General features: G+C 43.3%; 1 protein-coding gene across 1 annotated transcript in view; it reads left to right on the top strand.

Moving 5' to 3' along the window:
* Positions 1-13,647, top strand: part of LOC145347585 (calcium-activated chloride channel regulator 3A-1-like) — a 41,725-nt gene that overhangs the window by 16,723 nt on the left and 11,355 nt on the right. The window contains exons 7-12 of the mRNA XM_080195170.1: positions 1,053-1,277; positions 1,369-1,546; positions 2,172-2,278; positions 2,366-2,587; positions 8,351-8,612; positions 12,261-12,428. Coding sequence (XP_080051296.1) covers positions 1,053-1,277; positions 1,369-1,546; positions 2,172-2,278; positions 2,366-2,587; positions 8,351-8,612; positions 12,261-12,428 — 1,162 coding nt within the window. The remainder of the gene's footprint in view (positions 1-1,052; positions 1,278-1,368; positions 1,547-2,171; positions 2,279-2,365; positions 2,588-8,350; positions 8,613-12,260; positions 12,429-13,647) is intronic.

Here is a 13,647-nt window from a genome sequence, read left to right as displayed (position 1 = left end):
CTGAATGGAAGGCTGTGACTAGCGGTGTTCCACAGGGATCAGTTCTGGGATCCTTGTTGTTCATAGTATATATAAATGATTTGGAGGAAATTGTAGCTGGTCTGATTAGTAAGTTCACAGATGACACAAAAATTGATGGAATTGCGGAGCTGAAGAGGATCATCAGAGGATACAACAAGATATAGATTAGTTAGAGACTTGGGCGGAGAAATAGCAAATGGAGTTTAATCCAGACAACAGTGAAATAATGCATTTTGGAAGGTCCAAAGCATTTTGGAATTTATACAAGAAATGGTAGGACCGTCAGGATTATTGACAGGCAGAGAGGTCTGGGAGTACTTGTCCACTGATTACTGAAAGTGGCAACACAAGTGGATAAGTTAGTCAAGAAGGCATATGGCATGCTTGCCTTCAGTGGTTGGGGCATTGAGTATAAAAAGTGGCAGGTCATGCTGCAGCTGTACAGAATCTTAGTTACATCTCATTTAGAATATTGTGTACAATTCTAGTTGCCACACTACCAGAAGGATGTGAATGCTTTGGAGAGGATACAGAAGAGGTTTACCTGGATGTTGCCTGGTCTGAGGGTATTAACTATGCAGAGAGGTTGGATAAACTCGATTTGTTCTCACTGGAACGATGGAGGTTGAGGGGTGACCTGAGAGAGGTTTACAAGCTCTGTGACATGGATAGAGTGGATAGTCAGATACTCTTTTCTAGGGTAGAAAAGTCAAGTACTAGGCGATATAGGTTTAAGGTGTGTGGGGAGGCAAGTTTCTCACACAGAGGTTGATGAAAGTCTGGAATGCAGGGGGAGCAGGTACGATTGCGGCATTTAAGGGGCAACTAGATGAATACATGAATAGGATGGGAATGGAAGAATATGGACTCTGTAAATGCATTGGGCTTTAGTTTAGGCATCATGATCGGTGCAGGCTTGGAGGGCCGAAGGGCCTGTTCCTGTGCTGTACTGTTCTTTGTTTTTTTTTAAATGCAATGTATAAGTAAGTCAAATGAATTACTGAGCGCATTGTCTTCTTTTTATTAAATAGGAGAATCGTATTATCAGACTCCGCCAAGCAGCTGAGATATTCTTACTGCAGATCATTGAAGTACAGTCACAAGTTGGAATTGTCACTTTTAGCAGTGCTGCAAATGTTCAAACACGTTTGAAAGTGATTAATAATGATGATGTGAGGAATGAACTCGTCCAACTGTTACCTAGAGAAGCTACTGGTGGAACAAATATCTGTGCTGGTGTTCAGTCTGGGTTTGAGGTAACATCTGAAAAGCACAATGAATTTAAATAACCCCTTATTTACAGTTATTACATTATTCCCGTGTTGACAACAATCAACCGTTTTGCAGGTGCTTCGTGGCGATGACGGTGCCACACATGGTGATGAAATTGTTCTGCTGACTGATGGGGAGGACAGTGGAATAAAGAATTGCTTTCAGGAGGTTGAACAGAGTGGCGCAGTTATCCACACAATAGCATTAGGACCAAGTGCGGCTGCAGAATTAGAACAGCTATCAAATTTAACAGGTGATAAATGCTGAAAGGCCCAATTATTGTGCATCAGGAGAACAACATGAGAGTGTCTTTGTTTTAAATTCTTCTCCATTAATTATGGTGGAGGCATGAAGAGGTTTAAAATAATTTGGCTCATGTCTCAATTCAAATAGTGGATAAGGGAATTCCAGGTGTTTGCGTTTCAATTATTTCCGATGGGAAACTGGTGGGGTTGTTTTCCTGTTTCTGGTCCTGGTGCTGCCTTATTTTAGCCACAAACACAGCTAACAGAAAGGAAATTATACCCAGCGCATTTTTAATTCATAAGCAACATCACAAAATTGAAAAATATTGCGATAAAACCAGTATATGTTTCCATATTTCTGACCTGTCACATTGGACTCTCCAAGCTTCCTGTATGTATGAAAGGCGGTGTGCACACTGGATAACCAGGCCATTTTAACCTCACCCCTACACCTATCATTCACGCTGAACAGCCTGCATTAAGATTGAGGCTAAACTTCTCAATACTTTTATTGACAACTTTTTTCATTGGACAGTTTCTGTCACGTTGCAGAAATCCCTTTTTTAACTTAAATCTGAATTGGAATGTGTTTTATCAATGTTTATGATGTATTTTTCTCTTACCATTCTTTAGGAGGTTTACAATTTTCAGCCTCTGATAACGTGAATACAAGTGGGTTAATCGATGCCTTCAATGCATTAGTGTCAGGAAATGGTGATATTAGTCAACAGTCAATTCAGGTTGGATTACTCTCGGAAAGTGACTTTCCAATTATTCCTGTGCTGACTTGACAGTAAAATATAATAATTCTATTTGCTTTATTTCAGCTTGAAAACTCTGGGGAATTCATTGATAAAGGTGGTCGTTTGACTGGTAACGTTTCTATCGATAAAACTGTTGGAAATGACACATTTTTTGTCATGACATGGGAGAAGGAGATGCCAGGCGTATTTGTAGAAGATCCCAGTGGACACATTTACAATAAAGACTTCTTTGTGTCAGATCGAACTCTACGTACAGCCCGACTTAAGATTAACGGCACTGCCCAGGTATGGATCAAAACGTATCTTTTATGCTTCAGAATCTGCATTGTCGTTCATCACAAACAAATCCTTTTTTGTCTGGTAGTTTTGTCTAAGTTCTGCTTGCTTGCTGCCATCCATCTGTAATTCAGGCGAGTTCCCATTCCATATAACAATCTTTCACACGCTCTCTATCATTGGCCAGCTGAGTACACCATGCAAATGAAAAGAAGCCAATGGGTTCTTTTCCTAGCTGTTTCCATGGCGTGAAATGTATGATTTCTGTATGGTGCCGTTTGCATGAATTGGTGAGAAAGCTGGGCATTGGGAAACATTCATTCAATCTGAATGACAGCCTTGGAACTTAACCCACGGAGACACCACAGTTAAGTTCAATCCTGAGTTCACCTGACTCCTGCATTCACACATTTCTAGCAATGACGTCTAGATAGCAGATGAGAAAGATAAAGACAGTTAGCCCCTTAAACCTGTTGTGCCATTTAATTAGACTATGGCTGATTTGCATCTTAACTCCACTTCCTCATCTTGGTTCCATATCCCTTAAATTCCTTGCCCTCAAAAACTAATCGATCTTAGTTTTGAAAGTTTCCTTTCTCTCCTGGCTCCAGATGACTCCAGATTCCAGTGATCGCTTGTGTGTATAAGGGGTTTCACCCCTTTATGGCTGATCTCTAATTTTAAGGCCATGCCCCTTTGTTCTAGAATTCCCAATGGAGGAAATAGTCTCTCCACGTTATCAAATCCTTTAAGCTTAAACCTTCCAATTAGATCACCTTTACTCTTCTATACTCAAGTGAATACTGCCTTAATCTATACAACCCTTCCTCATATATTAATCATTTTAGCTACAGAGAATCTGTGCTGTACCATCACCAAGACCACTATATCTTCCTGTTGTGTGATGCCCAGAACCAAACAACTCCAGATGTAGTCAACCCAGAGTTTTATATAACTTTAGCCTAGCATTCATTTGAAATGAAGGCTAACAGTCCTTTAAATTATTATTTAGCTTCCATTCATTTTTTAATGCAAGGATGACTTCAGCAGCAAGTTCCCATGAAGTCACACACAATGCTGGCATGACAATATATCATCATTCCTGGGCTTGGTCAAAATCTTCATGGTCTCCACCTAGCAGCACTGTGGGTGTACCTTCACTACAGGAACTGCAGCAGTTCAAGAAGGCAACTCACCGCCACCTCCTAAAGGACATCTAAAGATGGACAATGAATTGTAGATGGATTCACAGTTCCCTATTTCTTGCAAATACTCTGGTCTTTCTTTCTTGGGTATGGGCGGCATGATGACACAGCGGTTAGCACTGCTGCTCACAGCACCAGGGACCCGGGTTTGATATTGTCTGTGTGGAGTTTGCACATTCTCCTTATGTCTGCATGGGCTTCCTTTGGGTGCTCCGGTTTCCTCCCACCGTCCGAAAGATGTGCTGGATAAGAGCACACAGTGCTACATGCTAAATTCTCCTTCAGTGTACCCGAACAGGCACTGGAGTGTGGCGACTGGGGGATTACCACTTCATTACAGTGTGAATGTAAACCTACTTGTGACTAATAAATAATAAACCAAGTGTGGAGGACTGCACATTCCCCCATGTTGAACTCCATCTGTCACACTCAATTAATCTATCAATGACTCTGCTACATTCCACTCACATCTGCACTATTTATCGTGCTTTCTGCCTTAGTGTTGATCATGAGCAGGTGCCCCGACCACTTTTTGCTTCTTCAATAAGTGACACTGAGGCCAGATGTATTGTCTCTCCACTGCCATAGCTCATATCACCTCAGTAGGTACAAAGAAAGAACAAAGAACAAAAACAGCCCGGGAAACAGGCCCTACGGACCAACGAGCCCGCGCCGCCATCCCAACACCACCAGTCCCCCCCTCCACCCATGACCCTTGTCTAATGTTTTATGGCCATCCACATTGAGTGAAACTAATTTAGGGACAATTTATTACTGCCAATCAGCCCAACAGCACATCTCTGGGGTGTGGGAGGAAACTGGAGCACCTGGAGAAAACCCACGCAAGCACAGGGAGAATGCGCAAACTCCCACAGACACTGGCCCAAATCCATGTGTCTGCACAGCAATCAGTGATAGTCACTAAGCTGTCGTCTTGCCCAGTATCTGGTCCAGTTTAGGCACACACTAATGACATGAAGCACTAGGCCAATCTCGAACAACCGAGTGCAGCCCAAGTACGACCCATCGCGTGTATGCCCCTCGTTGGACATAAAACGGACCGACTTAAAACCTGTGAATGAAAAGAGAAAAAAAACATTGTTATTGTACCATATCCATTTACCTTACCAGGGACGCCCCAATGCTAATGACCCTTATTTAAAACAATCTCCTATATCCACCCATCTCCAACCCACTCATGTGCCTGTCTAAGTTTCTCTTAAATGACTCTAGCATGTTTGCCTCCACCACCTTACTTGGCAGAGCATTCCATACCCCCAATACCCTCTGTGTGAAAAACCTCCCTCTAATATCTGTGTTATACCTCTCCCCCCTCACCTTAAGTCCATGGCCCCTCGTCCTATGTGTCTCTATCAGAAATTGAATTCAGGAGTTTCTGGGCCCAGGTTGAACAACTTCAGGAAGCACTTACAGCGACTCAACCTGACCACAGGGCATCTCTTCCTAAGCCCAAGAGCTCTGCTGCTTGGAATGAATGAGGCTGCAAGGATGCCTTCAGAACAAGTTCCTTCCCAAGTTTTTTTTTATTCATTTGTGGGACATGGACGTCACTGGTTTGCCAACATTTATTGCCAATCCCTAGTTGCCCAAGGGCAGGTGAGAGTCAACCATATTGTTGTGGCTTAAAGTCACATGTAGGCCAGACCAGGTAGGACAGCAGATTTCCTTCCCTAAAGAACATTAGTGAACGAGATGGGTTTTTCTGACAATCAACAATGGTTTCATGATCATCAGTAGATTCTTAATTCTAGATTTTTTGTTGAGTTCAAATTCCACCATCTGCTGTGGCAGGACTCAAACCCGGGTCCCCACAACATTAGCTGAGCTTCTGGATTAATAGTCTAACAATAATACATAGAACATTACAGCGCAGAACAGGCCCCTCGGCCCACGGTGTTGCGCCGACCAATTAAGAAAAAAGCAATGACCCTCTAACCTAAACCAATCCCTTTCCATCCATAAACCTATCCACGGACCTCTTAAATGCCTCCAAACTAGGTGCATCTACAACTGCAGCAGGCAGGGCATTCCATTCCCTCACCACCCTCTGGGTAAAGAACTTACCTCTGACATCCATCCTATAACTACCATCCCTTAATTTAAAGCTATGTCCCCTCGTGCTAGCTTTCTCCATCCAAGGAAAAAGGCTATCACTGTCCACCCTATCTAAACCTCTAATCATCTTGTATGTTTCAATAAGGTCTCCTCTTAGCCGCCTTCTTTCTAACGAAAACAACCTCAAATCCCTCAGTCTCTCCTCATAGGACCTTCCCTCCATACCAGGCAACATCCTGGTAAACCTCCTCTGCACCCTCTCCAATGCCTCCACATCCTTCCTATAATGTGGGGACCAGAACTGTACACAATACTCCAAGTGCAGCCGCACCAGAGTTTTGTACAGTTGCAACATGACGTTGCGGCTCCTAAATTCAATCCCCCTACCAATAAACGCCAAGACACCGTATGCTTTCCTAACAACCTTATCAACTTGATTTTCAACTTTCAGGGATCTATGCACATATACACCTAGATCCCTCTGTTTGTCAACACTATTCAGAGTCCTACCGTTAGCCCTATACTCTACACATCTGTTATTCCTGCCAAAGTGAATTGCCTCACACTTTTCCGCATTAAACTCCATCTGCCACCTCTCGGCCCAGCTCTGCAACTTGTCCAAGTCTCTCTGTAAACTATGACACCCCTCTTCACTATCTACCACTCCTCCGACTTTGGTGTCATCAGCAAATTTACTAATCCATCCTACTATACCCTCATCCAGATCATTTATAAAAATTACAAACAGCAGTGGCCCCAAAACAGATCCCTGAGGCACACCACTTGTAACCGAACTCCATGACGAATACTTTCCATCAACCACCACCCTCTGTCTTCTATGAGCGAGCCAATTCCTGATCCAATTAACTAAATCACCCTCAATCCCATACATCTGCATTTTCTGCAGAAGCCTTCCATGGTGAACCTTATCAAATGCCTTACTAAGGTCTATATATACCACGTCAACTGTCTTACCCCCATCCACCTCTTTGGTCACTTTTTCAAAAAACTCAATAAGGTTAGTAAGGCACGACCCACCCTTCACAAAACCGTGCTGACTATCTCCAATCAATTCATTACTCTCTAAATAACTATAAATCCCATCCCTAATAATTTTTTCTAACACTTTGCCCACAACAGAAGTAAGACTCACTGGTCTATAATTCCCAGGGAAGTCTCTATTCCCCTTCTTAAACAATGGGACAACATTCGCTATCCTCCAGTCTTCTGGCACTATACCTGTGACCAACGACGACCTGAAGATCAGAGCCAGAGGCTCTGCAATCGCCTCTCTTGCCTCCCAGAGAATCCTAGGGTAAATCCCGTCCGGCCCAGGGGACTTACCTATTTTCAAACCCTCAAGAATATCTAGCACATCCTCCTTATCTACTGCAATACTATCCAGTTTACAACCCTGTAACCCAGTGTTCTCCACAACTACATTTACGTCTCCCTGCGTGAATACCGAAGAGAAATATTTGTTCAGTGCCTCTCCAATCTCTTCCGGTTCCACACATAACTTCCCACTGCTGTCTCTGACTGGCCCTAATCTTGCCCTAACCAATCTTCTATTCTTAACATATCTAAAGAAAGCCTTAGGATTCTCCTTAATCCTGTCAGCCAAAGTCTTCTCGTGTCCTCTTTTAGCTCTTCTTAACTCACTCTTTAACTCCCTCCTGGCTAATCTATAGCTTTCCAGTGCACTACCTGAGCCCTCAAGCCTCATCCTGACATAAGCCTCCTTTTTCCTCTTAACCAGTGAATCAACTTTTTTAGTGCCCCACGGTTCTCTTGCTCGACCATTTCCTCCTTGCCTGACAGGGACATACTTATCAAGGACTCGCAGTAGCTGCTCCTTGAATAAACTCCACATTTCGGATGTTCCCAGCCCCTGTAGTTTCCTAGTCCAACCTATGCTCCCTAATTCTCTCCTAATAGCCTCATAATTACCCTTCCCCCAGCTGTAACTACTGCCCCGAGGTTCATGCCTATCCCTTTCCATCACTAAGGTGAACGTAACTGAATTGTGGTCACTATCACCAAAATGCACACCAACTTCCAAGTCTAACACCTGATCTGGCTCATTTCCCAGCACCAAATCCAATATAGCCTCACCTCTAGTTGGCCCATCTACATACTGAGTCAAAAAACCTTCCTGCACGCTTTGTGTAAAAACTGACCCCTCTAACGAGCTATGACCCCTCTAATGAGCTAATACCACTCAGGCCATCGCCTCACGCAATGCTGGCATGACAATATATCGTCACTAGGTCAAAATCCTCTCGTTCTCCACCTAGCAGCACTGTGGGTGTACCTTCACTACAGGAACTGCAGCAGTTCAAGAAGGCAGCTGACTACCACCTCCATAAGGACATCTAGGGATGGACAATAAATTTTAGCTGATAATCCAGATATAAATTTAAGACAAACATTGAGATATTGAGGGAACTGGTATCTGTCCTACAATTAAAAATTAACATTTGTTTCCCAGACAGGACGTTGGAAGTACAGCATCTATAATCCTGGAACCAAACAGGTTATAACTGTCACAGTAACATCCCGAGCAGCAGATGAGAACATTCCTCCAGTAACAGTCAATGTGGAAATCAGCGAAAAGGATTCATTCGGTGGAAGAACAATCTATGCAGAAGTCAGTCAGGGATATTTACCAGTCGTATTTGCAAATGTGACAGCCATTATTGAATATCCCACTGGTACCCCAGTTGAGCAGAACCTTTTTGATGATGGCTTAGGTAAGATCCATAATATGAGCCTGTGAAATTGAATGTGTATTTAAATTGTAGATATTTGAAATGTGGATATATTCAATTTTAGCTTCCATTACATAAACCATTTTGCCAAACAAGCGATTTGGACTTTATACTAAACGCCAGAGTAAGATAATTCTTGTTAGGGAATAACCTTATTCAATCACTAATACTGAATGCAAACTAACAAGGTTCATTGTATCAATTTAATACTCAACATTGCAGTATTTAAAGCATGGCTGTGAATCGTCAGACATTCTGGGGCTTCTTAGTTCCTTGACCCTGGTCTTTTGAATCCCAAAGTTCTTCCAGTTTTTAATTTAGAATCAGATTGACTAATTGCGGTAATTGAGCCAAAGTCCAGTTTCCCATCACCAAACACCTTTTATTGTTCACCAAAGAGAATGGTCACACCTGCGGCTTACAGGTAGATAGTCTACACCTCGGAACTTACAACAACAGTCTGGGTTAAGCAGGGTTGAAAACCCCCACTGACCACTTTTCCATCTGAGCCTCCACCTGCTCAACAAGGAAGCTTGTTGAGATCTATTGATCTAATGTATATGCAAAATCCCTTTGCAGCATTAAAGATTCAGCCCTAATTTCCCAGTCTACCTTAACTGCTGTAACTGTATAAAGTCATACAATCATAGAGATATACAGCACAGAAACGGGCTATTCTGTGATTTCTAGCTACTCGCAAAGTGTTTTTCTCTTTTTCTCTAGTTGAAAGCAGCTTCCTGACAAAAACTGTTCTTAAGCCAATTACTTTAATCCTAAAACTGGTTTCTTATGAACAAATTGATCCTTACAGGAAACCACAAACATGGGCCAATTATGTCACTTCTGAATTCTTACAACAATCCCCAAACTCTGATAATTACACATTGACTGGCAATGTCTTATACAAATGCTAAATCCCCAGTGCAAGCTAGGTACTAACTCATAATCTCTCCAGGCAAATTCCCTTTAATAAATAGAACATAGAAACATAGAAATATAGAACATTACAGCACAGTACAGCACAGTCCCTTTGGCCCTCAATGTTGTACCAAGCTATGTCCAATCCCAAGATCAAGCTATTCCCTCACTATAATTCTGGAGTGCTCCATGTGCCTATCCAATAACCGCTTGAAAGTTCCTAAATGTCCGACTCCACTATCACAGCAGGCAGTCTATTCCACACTCCAACCACTCTGAGTAAAGCATCTACCTCAGGCATCCCTCCTATATCTCTCACCATGAACCTTATAGTTAAGCCTCCTAGTAACAGCTACATCCACCTGAGGAAATAGTCTCTGCACGTCCACTCTATCAATCCCTCTCATCATCTTATTAACCTCTATTAAGTCGCCTCTCATCCTCCTCCACTCCAAAGAGAAAAGCCCCAGCTCCCTCAACCTTTCCTCATAAGACCTACCCTCCAAACCAGGCAGCATCCTGGTAAATCTCCTCTGCACTCTCTCCAATGCCTCTACATCCTTCTTATAATGAGGTGACCAGAACTGAACGCAATATTCCAAATGTGGTCTCACCAATGTCCGGTACAGTTGCAGCATAACCCCACAGCTCTTAAACTCAAACCCCCTGTTAATAAATGCTAACACACTATAAGCCTTCTTCACGGCTCTATCCACTTGAGTGGCAACCTTCAGAGATCTGTGGATATGAATCCCAAGATCTCTCTGTTCCTCCACATTCCTTAGAACCCTGCCATTGACCCTGTAATCCGCATTCAAGTTTGTCCTACCAAAATGAATCACCTCACACTTATCAGGGTTGAACTCCATCTGTCACTTTTCGGCCCAGCTCTGCGCCCTATCAATGTCTGTTTGCAGCCTGCAAGAGCCCTTCACCTCATCCACTACTCCACCAATCCTGGTGTTGTCAGCAAATTTACTAACCCACCCTTCAGCTCCTTCTTCCAAGTCATTGATAAAAATCACAAAAAGCAGAGGACCCAGCACTGACCCCTGTGGTACACCGCTGGTAACTGGCCTCGAGTCTGAAAATTTTCCCTCCACCACCACCCTCTGTCTTCTATGATACAGCCAGCTACTTATCCAATTGGCCAAATTTCCTTCTATCCCACACCTCCTTATCTTCTTCATGAGCCTACCATGGGGAACCTTATCAAATGCCTTACTAAAATCCATGTATATGACATCAACAGCACTACCTTCGTCCACACACTTAGTTACCTCCTCAATCAAATTTGTGAGGCAGGACTTACCCCTCATGAAACCGTGCTGACTATCCCGGATTAAACTGAATCTTTCCAAATGGTCATAAATCCTATCTCTCAGGGCCCTTTCCATTAACTTACCAACCATCAGAGTAAGACTAACTGACCTATAGTTACCAGGGTCACTCCTACTTCCTTTCTTGAAAAGAGAAACAACATTTGCCACCGTCCAGTCCTCTAGCACTATCCTTGTGGACAGTGAGGACCCAAAGATCAAAGCTAAAGGCTCCACAATCTCATCCCTTGCCTCCCAAAGTATCCTAGGATGTATCCCATCTGGCGCAGGGGACTTATCCACACTCAGGTTTTTCAATATTGCTAATACATCTTCCCTCAGAACATCTACCTCCTCCATCCTATCAGCCTGTATCATGCACTCCTCCTGAAAAACATGGTCCCTCTCCTTAGTGAACACTGAAGAAAAATATTCATTCAACCGCCCCACCTATCTCTTCTGACTCCATGCACAAGTTTCCACTACTACCCTTGATTGGCCCTAACCTCACCCTGGTCATTCTTTTATTTCTCACATAAGAAGAAAAAGCCTTGGGGTTTTCTTTTATCCGACCCATCAAGGACTTCTCATGACCCCTCCTAGCTCTCTTAAGCCCTTTCTTTAACTCATTCCTAGCTATCTTGTAACACTGAAGCGACCCAACTGAACCTTGTTTTTTCATCCTTACATACGCTTCCTTTTTCCTCTTGACAAGACATTCAACCTCCTTAGTGAACCATGGTTCCCTCACTCGGCCATTTCCTTGCTGCCTGCCAGGGACATACCTATCAAGGATACGCAGTATTTGTTCCTTGAAAAAGCTCCACTTTTCGTTTGTGCCCATACCTGACAGTTTCTGCTCCCATCTTACCTTAAACACAAAGACCCTTGATAAGTGACCTACTTTTATACCCAGAGGGACAGACTTCCTTTGAGAAGATAGCTGTGTCACTGCCTGGCGTCCTGCTGAACCTAGAGGCAGCCCGCAGTATATTAGGCACTCGGCCTTATAGTCTGTCTGTAATGAGGTGGCAGTGTGAGATTCATGTGTTACCTACTGGCATCATGGCATGAGAAGGTCACAAATTGTGATCACTCTGCCCAAACAACGACACAGCTCAATTTTTACACTCAAGATTCTTATTTTTTTAATCAATATATGATGCGACAACGTGTACAGGATCAATGAATTACATTAATGGCAATTCATCGATGAAATACATTTTAAGATTTGAAATTAGTTCCCCCCAATCATTTTATCTTGCACTTAATTATATAGTGAGAGTCAGTGCCTTTACGTTGAAGGATTTAAGAAGTGCTAACCCAAGTAGAGTATCATTACTTTTCTGTGCCCTTCTCAGTGACGAACTGTTGACCCTTCCTTGCCATTCAGGTGCTGATATTGTCAAGAATGATGGTATCTACACCAAATACTTCCATAATTTTTCTGGAAGTGGAAGATACAACTTTAAAGTACGTGTCGAGGGAAAGGAAGGGGCTACAAAGATGGCAATCCGAACAGGAACACATGCCTTTTACATACCAGGATACACGGAAAATGGTAAGAAATACATTAAAAAAAACAACAGGATAACTCGGGAGAGGGAAGGACCACTCAAGGATAAAGGAGGAAACTTGTGCTTGGAGGCAGAGGAGGTGGGTGAGATCATCAATGAGTAATTTGTGTCAACATTCACCAAGGAGAAGGACGTGGAGGACAGTAAGATTAGTGTGGAGCACACTAATACACCAGGGCATTTGGAGATCAAGAAAGAAGTGGTGTTGAGTTTCTTGAAGAGCATAAGATAAGTTCCCAGGGTCTGATGGGATCTATCCCAGGTAGAGGGACAAGAGAGATGATTGCTGGGACCCTGACAAAGATCTTTGTAACCTTGCTATCCACTGGAGAACTCCCAGAGGAGCGGCGAGTAGCTAATGTTGTTCTTCTGTTCAAGAAAGGAGTGGTGTTGAGGAGAAAGGGATAATCCAGGAAATTATAGACCGATGAGTCTCACATCGGTGGTTGGGCAGTTATTGGAGAGGATTCTTAGGGGTAGGATTTACTTGCATTTGGAAAAGCGTGGCCTATTTAGGGAAAGTCAGCATGACTTTATGCCAGGGTCATGTCTTACTAACTTGATTGATTTTTTTCGAGGCTGTGACGAAGGTGGTCAATGAAGGTAGAGCAGTGGATGTTGTCTACACAGCTTTAGTAAGGCATTCGACAAGGTTCCTCGTGGTAGGCTCATCCAGAAGATTAAAATGCATGGGATCCATGGTGACTTGGCTGCTTGCATTCAGAACTGGCTTGCCCATAGAAGCCAGAGAGTAGTGGTGGAAGAGTGTTTTTCTGGCTGGAGGTCCGTGATTAGTGATTGGATACTAGAGGAGGGTTTTTCACGCAGAGGGTCGTGGGGGTATGGAACGTGCTACCAAGTAAGGTGGTGGAGGCAGGCACGTTGGACTTGTTTAAAGTTTACTTAGATAGACACATGAGCGAAACAGGGATGGAGGGTTATAGTAGACGGTATTAAAAAGGGTAAGAGCCTCGGGACGACACTGGAAATGTAGAATTACATGTTAATGTTTTGTCTCCTTTAATCCACAGGTGTCGGTCCACCTTGTTGTCAAACGAGGGGCATGCACACGGTGGGTCATTCGTGGGCTGCTCTTGGAGGTTTTGAGAGTGGCCTAGTATTTCGTGTTGTTGTGTATGCTTAATCCTGGACCAGCAGACAGGCACCAAAACAGCTCAGTGACTATCACTGCTAGCTGTGCAG

This window comes from Carcharhinus amblyrhynchos, chromosome 9 (assembly GCF_965287045.1).
Source record: "Carcharhinus amblyrhynchos chromosome 9, sCarAmb.v2.hapA, whole genome shotgun sequence".
NCBI lineage: Eukaryota > Metazoa > Chordata > Chondrichthyes > Carcharhiniformes > Carcharhinidae > Carcharhinus > Carcharhinus amblyrhynchos.
This window is presented reverse-complemented; position numbering and strand designations above follow the sequence as displayed.